Below are 12,659 nucleotides of genomic sequence, written 5' to 3' on the forward strand. Positions count from 1 at the left end.
ATTAATACAATGTAGGGGTTTTGTTTGTTTTCTAGATAAACTAGAGCACAGTGGAGATCTCAGCAATGTAGCAATATTCCTTTATGGTAGGAGAGAAGTGATTAGATGGTTTTCAGTGCTTCACACACCATTTTCATCAGCTTTCGAAAATACGTCCTTCTATATTTAAAGACATATATCGTATATACAGTTCCAGTTTTAAGAAATCATTCTCATTTATAAGGAACAATGTTTAAAGAAATTAAAGAGATGATTCTTTGATACTATGCTAGAGCAGCGACCTAGTTGCATGAAGTAACCTGTAATATTTTAAAACCACCATTTTAGTTTCAATTATGTGAATTAAAATGCTGTAGAGATTAAAAAAATACATTTCTTACAGCAGTAGCAACACTGAAGTGAATAGGGGTAAGTTGCAGCACCAGACTGAGCCTATGATGGCGCTATTTCTAGTACAAAGTGTTTATTTTTTTTCGTGTGTTTGTTTCTGCTAATCTAAAACAATTTATTAAACTTAATTCAGCATAACATTGAATGTCACAGATTAAATCGAATTATATTTTGATATTTTTGACAGCCAGTAACCAGAGCTCAGAATTTGTTACAAACAGTTCAATAAATTACATCCTAAATAAGCTGAATATTTAAAAGGAATCTGTTACCATTTTTTGCCACCCCATCTGAGGGAAGCATGATGTAGGGGCACAGACCCTGATTCCAGTGATGTGTCACTTAGTTTACAGGGAGCTACAGCTTTTATTAAAAACTGTTTTATTCACTGCAGTTCTAGCAGTTCTCTGAATGCTGAGCTCTGTATAACCCCGCCCACACCACTGATTGGCAGCTTCCTGTGTTTGCTGTGCATAGGCATAAAGCTGCCAATCAGTGGTGGGGGCGTGGTTGAACTACATGGCAGCAGACCAAGCAGTCCTCTGGTGATAATCTCCTGCTGATAAAACTGTGATTTTTTTAAAAATTACAACAAGCAGTCCAGTAAGTGATTCATCGCTGGAATCAGGGTCTCTGCCCCTACATTATTTTGCTCTCAGATTAGGTAGCAAAAACCTGCTGACAGATTCCATATAATAACATGATATCAATAAAGCAAATGTACCACACCCTATTAAAGACAATCACTTTAGTTTTAATTGAACAAGATTTCTCTAAATCAAGAGTCGCTATGGCTTAAAGCACATTTTGAACCATTTACACCATGTTATTAATACACATTTGTCTTTGTAAGGCAGAACTGTAGCAAAGGATCTAGCTGCCTAAAAAACACAAACAATAATACTAATTTAGATCCGAACAAGTTCCAGGATGTTCATCAGGGATGAACATGTACATTTGCTAAATATTTTAGAAAAATTCTCTAAAAAAAAAAAATTACACATAATCCTCCCATATCCCCCATTTGTTCCTTATACATCAGCCGTAATTATCAGGTTACCCTAATATTGCATTTATATAAAATGTACCTGCACCAACAATGCAGGTAAAGAATAATCCACAGCAAACATTATTACAAAAATATGATTCTAGACAGAAAAATATATCTTCTGATTTTTTTTGGTTACAAAGAGTTTCTAAAATTGAAAATATACTTCAAGATATGTCAATATATAACCCTTGTCTATCTACTGAATGTATTATATATATTGTACATATATATATATATATATATATATATGCGTGAGTATATAAATATATACTATATAAACATACATTATATATAAATATACAAAATATATAGATATATAAATATATACACACAGTGAAAAGTAGCCGGGATGCCAGATTGTTACGATCAGTAGTGGAACTGTACACCGCTATAATACAAGGGGACATTTTATCACCGCTATTAAGACCGCAACACCCAAATCTTCCTTGGTTTAGCTGAACCGGACATAAATCGTGGTGATCTAAGTTCAGTTTAGTTGAACTACAGAAGGTTCAGGTATTACAGTCATAATACACATGCTAAAATGGGCCAATACTACCGCGGTGGGAAAACAGTCTAAGGCTCTGTTCACACATCCACTCGGACATTCCATATGTCTGTCCCATGTTACAAACAGACAAACGGAATAAGTAGGTGATTTGTTACATCAGTTATGCAAATGGAAGCAGAGTGAATATACTGATTATTATAGAGTCCTTTAGTATCCATTCTAAAGAAAGGTAAAAATAAAAAGTACAGCATGCAGAACCTTTTGTTCCATATGAAATAACAGTCCCCAAACGGACCCCACAGTAATCAATAGGGTTCCTCAGCTTCCGTATCAATACCTGATGCAACAGATCCATTTGTCGTGTGAATAATAATATAAAACATCACAAACTTTACTGAAAATGCATCAGATAAAAATGATTAAAAACGATTAAAATTAATCCACACAACTGAAAAAGAGTTGGGATAACCAGAAACCTTATACATGCATGAAGCTGGGCACATATAGAAATAATAGCACAATCAAAACAATTCAAGAAAAAGTCCAAAAAAGGTAATAGATCTATGTATAAATTTGTATACACAATATAGCAGCTGTAAATCAACATTAAAAAAGAACTAACATATGAAAACAATAAATCACAAATATAGACGATAATCATAGATATGTAATTATAAAGACAAATAATAATGCTAGGTAGTAGAGACAAATTCACAGACTTCACTGCCCAAAATAAGGGATCAAGGTGCCCAGTCCATCTGCCGAGCGTTTCACACAACGTAATTCATCAGGGGGTGAGTATCAAGTGTAACAACGCTCCCCTGAGAATAGCATGTTGTGCATATTTATACACACAGTGGCTTGCGAAAGTATTCACCCTCCTTGGCTTTTTACCTATTTTGTTATATTACAACCTGTGCTGTATGACCACAATAAGCCGTACACTCCATAGAAGTGGCCTTTATGAAAGAGTGGGCAGAAAAAAGCCTTTACTTACAAAAATTGTAAAGCTCACTTTGAGTTTTCAAAAAGACATGTGGGAGACTTCCCAAATGTATGGCGGAAGGTGCTATGGTCAGTTGAGACCAAAATAGATTTTTGGCCATCAAGGTAAATGCTATATCTGGCACCAAAACAAAACAGCTCATCACCCCAAGAACACCATCCCCACAGTGAAACATAGTGGTGGCAGCATCATGCTGTGGGATGTTTTTTAGGCAGCAGGGACAGGGAAAATGGTCAGAGTCGATGGTGAAGATGGATGGTGCAAAATACAGGGATATTCTTGAGCAAAACCTGTTTCAGTCTGTCAGTGATTTGAGACTGGGACGGAGATTCACCTTCCAATAAGACAATGAACCAAAGCATACTGCTAAAACAACACTCAAGTGCTTTATGGGGAAATGTGTAAATGCTTTGGAGTGGCCTAGTCAAAGGCCAGACCTTAAACCAATTGAGAATCTGTGGTCAGACTTGAAGATTGCTGTTCACCAGAGGAAACCATCTAACTTGAAATAGCTGGAGCAGTTTTGCCTTGAAGAATGGGCAAAAATCCCAGTGGCAAGATGTGGAAAGCCCAAAGAGACTTATCCAAAGCGACTTGTAGCTGTAATTGCCACAAAAGGAGGCTCTACAAAATACTGACTTTAGGGAGGTGAAGTTTTCAGTTATTTTGTCCTATTTGTTGTTTGCTTCACAATAAAAAGAAAACCAAATGTTCACAGTTGTAGGCATGTTCTCTACATGACCTGATGCAAACCCTCAAAAAAAACTGTGAAATTCCAGGTTGTGAAGTAGCAAAACATGAAAAATTTATAGGGGGTGAATACTTCGCAAGCCACTGTAGGCCTATTACATTTTATGGGCTTTTTCTTTAATTCTTTTGATTGAGCTATTATTTCTATATGTGCCCAGCCATATACATACAATATACAGTGTTTCTGGTTTCCCCATCTCTTTTTCATTGTGTGGATTAATTTTAATTGTTTTTAATTATTTTTTTTATCTGATGCATTTTTTTATAAAAGTTATTGATCTTTTATATTATATTTCCTCTACTTGGTCGTTTCCATGCTTCTTCTATGGGTCTGCTGAATATTCATTGCATGTGACCTTACACACAGTTTTTGGACAACGTTGGGGTTGTTCCTAAAACAGAACAGACAAACGGAACGTCTGAAAGGACATGTGGACATCACCTAACTGAATACTCCTGGGGAGCATTGCAAGGAGTCCTTTAAGAGCAAGGTGTGTGGGAATGAAGACGTCTTTCCTATACTGATGAGACCCCTCCTTACAACATCTTCAGGGTTATTCAGCTGGTGCACAGGTAGTATAGCAGTGGGAAGTTTGGACCCAAAGCACTGGATCCTGAAGACAGAGCCGACAGAACCTAGGTAAGTATTTTTCAGCAATTGTCTTCACACCATGCACTTGAAGTTTGACGTTCCCGCTGCTAACTTCCAATGGCATTCCGACAATCCGGCATTTTATCTATGTGGCTCTACGTGTGCCAGATATTCAGAATATACTATGCAATATATACATACACCTAAACAAACCTTATTAGTACATTTGTATTTGCAAACCAAATATGTACAAACCAGTACTGAATTCTACAAAAAAAATTAATTCAATATAAAAATCCAGTCCATTTAAAAAAAAAAAAAAAAAAAATTAAGAGATGATAAAAAAAAAGTCAGTAGCAGAGCAATATACGTCAGTGGTGGGTAGTTATCATGCTTTCATTAAGCTTCAAACGCTATCTGGACAATGGATTCCTTTTTTTTATTCCGCTTTCATTTCTCCACGGCAGAGGATTCATGGCGGGGAAGGGGTTAACAGCTGCGTGGGCGCCTCTAGAACTGAACAGATTCAGACTGAAGGGACTGGAAGAAAAGAGATGCAAAGTCATTATCCAGCAGGACCACAATCAATACAGACCCGGGGAGTGGGGGTGGGGGATGGAGGGAAGCAGGGGGAACAATGGTACACTAATTGGACATTTTAGGTCTAGTAAAATGTTTACACTGACAAAAAAAAAAACAGAAATGTGGAAGAACTCTCTTAAGTATTTGCTAACTATAGAATAGTTGTATAAAACCAATTCAGGTTAATAAGATTTGACATACAAAAATGGAAATCTGTCACCAGGTTTTTGCCACCTAATCTGAGAGCAGCATACTGTAGGGGAAGAGACCCTGATTCCAGAGATGTGTCACTTACTGGGCTACCTACTGTAATTTTGATCATCTCCACCAGATAAAACAGAGATTTTATCAGAACAATTGAAAGCAGCCAAGTAATTGACACATCGCTTGAATCAGGGTCTCTGCCCCTATATTATGCTACTCTTACATGGGACAACAAAAACGTGGTGACAGATTCCTTTTAAAAGGGCTTCCTGGCTCTCTCTCTCTATATATATACAATGGAGAATATAAGCATTTGATACACTGCCGATTTTGCATGTTTTGCCACCTACAAAGATTGGAGAGATCTGTAATTTTTATCGTCAGTACACTTCACCTGTGAGAGACAGGATCTAAAAATAAAAAACAGAAAATCACATTGTATGATTTTTAAATAATGAAATTGCATTTTATTTCATGAAATAAGTATTTGATCACCTACCAAACAGCAAGAATTCTGGCTGTCACAGACCTGTTAGTTTTTCGTTAAGAAGCCCTCCTACTCTGCACTCATTACCTGTATTAATTGCACCTGTTTGAACTCATTACCCGTATAAAAGACACCTGTCCACACACTCCATCAATCACACTCTAACCTCTCCACCATGGCCAAGACTAAAGAGCTGTCTAAGGACATCAGGAACAAAATTATAGATCTGCACAAGGCTGGGAAGGGAAACAGGACAATAGGCAAGCAGTTTGGTGAGAAGGCAACAACTGTTAGCACAACTATTAGAAAATGGAAGAAACACAAGATGACTGTCAATCTTCCTCGGTCTGGGGCTCCATGCAAGATCTCGCCTCGTGGGGTAAGGATGATTCTGAGAAAGGTCAGGAATCAGCCCAGAACTACATGGGAGGACCTGGTCAATGACCTGAATAGAGCTGGGACTATAGTCTTAAACATTACCGTTAGTAACACACTACACCATCATTGATTAAAATCCTGCAGGGCACCCAAGGTCCTCCTGCTCGCGCCAGCACATGTCCAGGCCCATTTGAAGTTCGCCAATGACCATCTGGATGATCCAGATGAGGTATGGGAGAAGGTCATGTGGTCAGATGAGACCAAAATAGAACTTTTTGGTTTCAACTCCACTCGCCGTGTTTGATTGAAGAAGGATGAGTACAACCCCAAGAACACCATCCCAACTGTGAAGCATGGTGGGGGAAACATCATATTTTGGGGTGCTTTTCTGCAAAGGGGACAGGACGACTGCACAGTATTGAAGGGAGGATGAATGGGGTCATGAATTGCGAGATTTTAGCCAACAACCTCCCTCAGTAAGAGCATTGAATATGGGTCTTGCAGCATGACAATGACACAAAACACACAGCCAGGGCAACTGTAAGAAGCATTTCAAGGTCCTGGAGTGGCCTAGCCAGTCTCCAGACCTGAACCCATTAGAAAATCTTTGAGGAAGCTGAAACTCAATGTTGCCCAGCAACAGCCATGAAATCTGAAAGATCTGGAGATCTGTATGGAGGAGGGGGCCAAAATCCCTGCTGCAGTGTGTGCAAACCTGGTCAAGAACTACAGAAAGCGTCTGACCTCGGTAATTGCAAACAAAGGTTTCTGTACCAAATATTAAGTTCTGTTTTTCTATTGTATCAAATACTTATTTCATGCAATAAAATGCAAATTAATTATGTAAAAATCATACAATGTGATTTTCTGGATTTCTTTTTGGAAACTGTCTCTCACAGTTGAAGTGTGCCCACCATAAAAATTACAGACTTCTCCATTCTTTGTAGGTGGGAAAACTAGCAAAATCGGCAGTGTATCAAATACTTATTTTCCCCACTGTACGTCCAGTGAGTAGTACCTACCTACATGTCCGTGGATGAGTATTCTGCATGGTAACCACTATCTGCCTCAGTTCATAAAATCTAGGCACAGGGACCAAGTACCGACAATGAGTGTATTAGATGGGTAGATCGTGTGTGGTGGTCAGTGTTTTACTGAAAACTAAAAAAGCTCACTTAAAGTAAAAAAAAAACTAAAAAAAGCTGGTCACGCAGGAAGAAACACACATTACCTAAAAGATTTGACAACACGGTGCCATAATAGAATATGAAAAGGCAACAAGGTCTTCTCTGTGTGGCTTAGGAGCTCAGCCATGTCCCTTCTCTTCCTCACTGCCCTGTGTGTGGCTGTAAGACAACTGGCTGCAGCAAATCCTTCCTGCTGTAGGACAAAAGTTGGCCAAGCCGTGCCCTCTTAAATGGAATCTGTTAGATGGCTTTTGCTATGTAATCTGAGAATAGCATAATGTGTGGCTGAGACACCGATTTAGGCGATGTGTCACCTATTAGGTTGTGTGCTGTTTTTTCAATACAATGAGTGTTTTTATTGCTTGGACTATAGGCCACGTTCATCCTGGTCCATCCATGACCACAGCACTGAATATAGACAGAAAGCTGCAAATCTGTGGTGTGGGTGGGGGAAGCTTTCTGAGCTCTGCTATATGGAACATTTAAAAACTCTGATTGTATCACAATTGCTGCACCCAGTAAACTAAGTGACACATCGCTGGAATCAGGGTCTCTTTCTCTACATCATGCTGCTTTCAGAAGAGGTAGCAAAAAAACCTGGTAAATAGATTCCCTTTAACTAGGGTTGGGGCATCAGTCCACCACTAGCCAAAGATGGAACTGATCAGCCGAAAATTAACCCTTTTGTTCTGTGCGGGATTTCTACAAGACTGATTGTTTCAGGATCATGCAGAAAATGTTGCACCCCAACCATCAGGCCTGGAAACTAGACTTCTTGATTAACGTAAGCATTAAATTCTAACTTTAATTTCTGGTTAAAGCTTTCTATGGTGAGCCTCTATGTCAGTCTCCATTTGTATAGTGTCTTTGCTTTGCCCACTTTCTCTTGAACAAGGTTATTGTTACAAGGCTCAGGAACGCGTTTAAGTGCCATTTTCCTACTCTGCAGAATCTTTCCTCCTTGAGGTCCCTGAGGGAATCAGTTCTCACTATGTAGCCTGCTTGGCTGTCATCATCTGGAGGAAGCAAGTCCTTAAAATCCCCTAGTCCCGGGACCCCAGGGAAATGGGACTGGATCCATTAACTTGTGCTTTCTAAATAGACCAAATTGTACAGCTACTCTATAATATCAGCATGCACTTGGTATATGATTAGTGCTCCCTGCTGGCATTTTGGTAATATAAAAGTTTATTTAAAATTTTTATTTTACAATATTACAATGTAAAAAATAATCCTGCTCGGATAGATTAATATCTTCTGTTTCTGTGATCCAAAGTGAACATAGATGCATAAAACATGTTGTCAGGTAAGCAGGGCAGCATGGCTATGTTAGCTGAGAAGATACCCAACAGGGAAGCGTTAAGCACAGGCAGGAATGAATGAGGGCCGCCAAGGAGCTAGCAGACGGCCTCCGTGTGCCTGCTGGTGGTTAGGGTGCAATAGAAGGACACTTACAGGAATAGAGCGGCTCAGGTAACGTGCAGAGGAGGTGAGGCCGGTGTATGAGGGTCGGTAGGATCCGTAGGAATCATTGCCAGCGGTAGACACATTCCAGTTACGGTTGTTGTTCAGCTCGCCTTGGCTTCGCCCATGAGGACTGGAGGGGTACAAGCTGGAAGGGTGAGCCGGGGAGTAGCTGGGGCGGGAAGGAGAGGAGCTGCGGGTGCTGTCTATCTCCTCCAGAGCAGAGTTCAGGTTCCCAAGTGAGCCAGCATACCGCGAATTTACAGAATAACTGAGAGGAGAAAACAGGGGGGATATCACAGACCCTGGTGCACTGACACGGCTGATCAACATGCAGGAAAATGACATGAACTGACCACATGCTGGAGCTCAAATACAAGCGATTAATGGCGCAAACACAGCACAGAGTGTTACACATGTAATGAGAGTCACCAGCATGCCCAACCATTACAATACCGCGTGGTGTTCCCAGGTTATACCGTGTGTACATATATTCATGCAGCAGAAACAATACAGTAAAAACTACTGATTTATTATTACATTTCTATATACCGAGAGGAGGCACATTACCAAGGCAGCCAAGATTTGTTCCCATCATGTTCCTTTGCGTGTATACCAATGCTGTTTAAAGCGTATCTGGCACCAGATTTCAAAATGTAAACTGCATACATTATCAAATACTTGATGGGGCTGTTGTACTTACTTTGAAAAAAATGTCTGAATGACTTAAATTCCTTTATGTAAGTTTAACTCAATATATAATAATGTATACAGTGTATAAGCTCCTGGCATTAGAGGTAAGTATCCAGCAACAGGTCCGGGACAGCGTGATTAAAAACAAACATTTTTTATTATGAATTCATTAAAAGGCAAAAAAGAAAAAAAAATTGTGACTGTCCCCAGTTACTCCAGTAGATATGACGCGCTTCGAACTGGGTAGTTCTTATTCATAGTCTGCCATGGTTCCACGTTACAAGTAAATGCATTAAATAGTAAAAAAAAATAAAAAAAAAGTATGTGGGGGGGGGGGGGGAGACGTACCAAACTTGGGGGAAAAAAATACAATACAACCTGCAGCTTGTCAGGTGCTTCCCAACACTTTCTAAATTACCACCAGGGTGATGTCAGCACTCTCAGAGTTAATGCTGTTGAGAAAGTCCCTCCACCCAAACAGGGAGGTGACAGAACTCGGATCCTACATCAAGAAGATCATCCCTCTCCCCCTTTTTTTTCCCCACGTTTGGTATGTCATTTACCCCCCTTTTTTTTTGTTATGAATACGAGCTACTTAGTTGGAAGCGCATCAGATCTATTGGGAGTAACTGGGTACAATCCCTGGGGACAGTCCCAAAAAAATATTTTTCTTTTTTGCCTTTTAATGAATTCATAATAAAAAATGTTTGTTTTTAATCACGCTCTTCCAGACCTGTTGCTGGATACTTACCTCTATTGCTTCGTCCTGCTGCCGACACAGCTGAATTCTCGCACTGCCGGACGGCTCCTTTCACATTGGTGAGCTGAATAACCTTTCCTAAGCTCCTGGCATGTATGCTATATGTATCCATAGGGATCCATTCACCCGACAGAAGCCAAAAGAGTGTTGTTTGGCTTCCATTGGAACGGTATAAACGGGTCTATCTATATTTGATAGGGTAGAAAGCTAAAAGTATACAATAAAAACCCACATACCGCACTGATCCATTCTGTTACTACGAGAGCCTAGTACGCCTACACAGTGGGATGTATTGCATTTCATTGGGGCTAAAAGTTGGGAAATCAAGGTTTCAATTTTGATGTAACCGTGCCTAAACCTAATTTCTCCTAAATGCAGCCTGATTCCACAAAATGGCTATCTACACTTGGGGATATTTAATAAGTCAGCAAAAAAAAAAACAGGAAATATTTTCTATACAACAGAACAATATGTGGGGAATGGACGTCTACTAGTGATTACTGCTCTGTTACTCACTGATCTATAGGTGCATGACATTTTGTATAAACCAGAATGTCTCGTGTGGTAATAAAATTTCCCTCTAGTGGGAAAATAATCTGCTCAATTTCAGCTGCATAATGGGAATTTCCAGAGAAAGGAAGCGGTGAGCCGGAGAGCGGCCCGGGCTGCAGGAAGCATTTATTTTTTTAAGACATCATGGCACAGGCTCAAGTTCTTATCATTTAAAGACCCCACGTCTGTATTGAGTGCCGGCGTTCTCCACATGCTGGGATGTAATAGATTAGATATTAATAAACCTTTACTCCATTACACTGCTCATTTATTAACTATCCTATTGCAGAATGTGATGGTACACTATATACTGTACCATTGCCCACTATAATACCAACTAAATGTATCATCTATTTTTTTTTTACTATTTCAAACCAGATATTGATACAAATTCTTTTTTTTTTTCAAATTGTAGTTTATTTTTTGATTGTAGATTTTGTCACTTGTATTCTCTGTACATGATTATAGGGGCTGCCATCTTACCTGAGTCGCTGTTAACAGTGTTTAGAGATTTACAGCTGCCACATGAATCATAAGTACCTGCAGTCTGGAGATGACTCACGGTAGAGTGTTGTGGGCATGCTCTGTCACCTGTGCGTGGGTCACTGTGCAGAGAGGGGGAGGAGCTAAGCTGAGACTATCACCTACTGTAAGTGTTGGATCCTGACTTTTCTATACAGAGGTGATTGTACCAATGATAACAATGAGACGACTACTGAAACATGATCACTACAGTGATTCATTTCTGCCACAATTGGCTGATCTGAAGCCCATTACATGAAAATTCTGCTTCTGATAATGTATCAGGTGCAGATATTATATACGTTATATGTACAGCGGATGAAATACCGTAAGTATTGAACACGTCACCAATTTTGTAAGTAAATATATTTCTAAAGGTGCTCTTGACATGAAATTCTCACCAGATGTGTTGGTAGCAACCCATCCAATCCACACAGGCAAATAAAGCAAACCATAGATGTCCATAAATTACGTTATGTGTAATAATGAGAAATGACACAGGGAAAAAGTATTGAACACATAAAGCAAGAGAGGTGCAAAAAGCCATGGAAAGTCATGACGCCAGCCGAAATCTATCAGTAATTCGAAAGCAATCCTGTCACTTAGTGAAAAATAATATGAGCATATGATATATAATGGCCTATAAAAAGGTGTCTCATTACCATGGAGCCACACAAGAAACATCTCATGATGTGTAAAGCCAGTGAGCTGTCTCAAAACCTTCACAACCTTATTGTTGCAAAACATACTTATGGGCCAAAATCACACCTGAGCAATGCATGCAACTAGTTCCATACAGGAGGTGTCTTGAAGCTGTCCTCGCCAACAAAGACTTTTCTACAAAGTATTAAATACATTTCATTCCCTGTGTCGTTTCTCATTATTACACATAATTTTATTTATGGACATCTATGGTTTGATTTCTTTGACTGTGTCGATTGATGGGTTGTTACTGACAACTGGTGAGAATTTCATGTCAAGAGCACATTTAGAAATATATTTACTTAGAAAACTGGTAACATGTTCAATACTTATTTCACCTGCTGTATATACCGTATATACAGTGTATATATATATATATATATATATATATATATATATATATATATATATATATATATATATATATGCAGCACCTCCACTTTATAGTTATGTGTCAGATCATACTTCTGGTAGTCATTAGAACAATGACATAATAGTATTGTCACATGCAATCATGGTACATTATCCCACGCAGAAAATCAAAAGCCAGAATCCAAGATCGACAAAAGGTGTTAATGTCTTCAATGTCAGTCATTAGCTCTGACTTTGATTTACGCTGTTCATTCCCTGAGGCTTCATGCATCTACCTTTATACCAAGTTAGTACAGTTACAAAAAAAATAATGGTGCAATGACTGTATATTTCTTGACACCTATTTTACATTCTATCAATCCTTTCTATATTAATGTAATGATGATAATGCAATCGTCAATACCCTTTTTAGTCATAATAATTTATAAAAGTTTAGGATATTTATCTATATAATTA

General features: G+C 38.9%; 1 protein-coding gene across 2 annotated transcripts in view; it reads right to left on the reverse strand.

The window, feature by feature from the left end:
• Window positions 1-537: 537 nt before the first annotated feature.
• The window catches only part of CDC14A (cell division cycle 14A), a 111,851-nt gene continuing 99,729 nt past the window's right edge, over window positions 538-12,659 (reverse strand). Inside the window, exons 15-16 of one of the 2 annotated variants that reach the window (XM_073643037.1) lie at window positions 8,594-8,873; window positions 538-4,840 (exon numbers count right to left, since the gene is read on the reverse strand). In XM_073643037.1, the coding sequence (XP_073499138.1) occupies window positions 4,811-4,840; window positions 8,594-8,873 (310 nt within the window). In that variant the 3' untranslated portion in view covers window positions 538-4,810. The remainder of the gene's footprint in view (window positions 4,841-8,593; window positions 8,874-12,659) is intronic. The other variant, XM_073643038.1, reaches the window with a different exon arrangement.

Source organism: Phyllobates terribilis, unplaced genomic scaffold, assembly GCF_046119375.1.
Source record: "Phyllobates terribilis strain yellow unplaced genomic scaffold, ASM4611937v1 Scaffold_8__6_contigs__length_399053987, whole genome shotgun sequence".
Lineage (NCBI taxonomy): Eukaryota > Metazoa > Chordata > Amphibia > Anura > Dendrobatidae > Phyllobates > Phyllobates terribilis.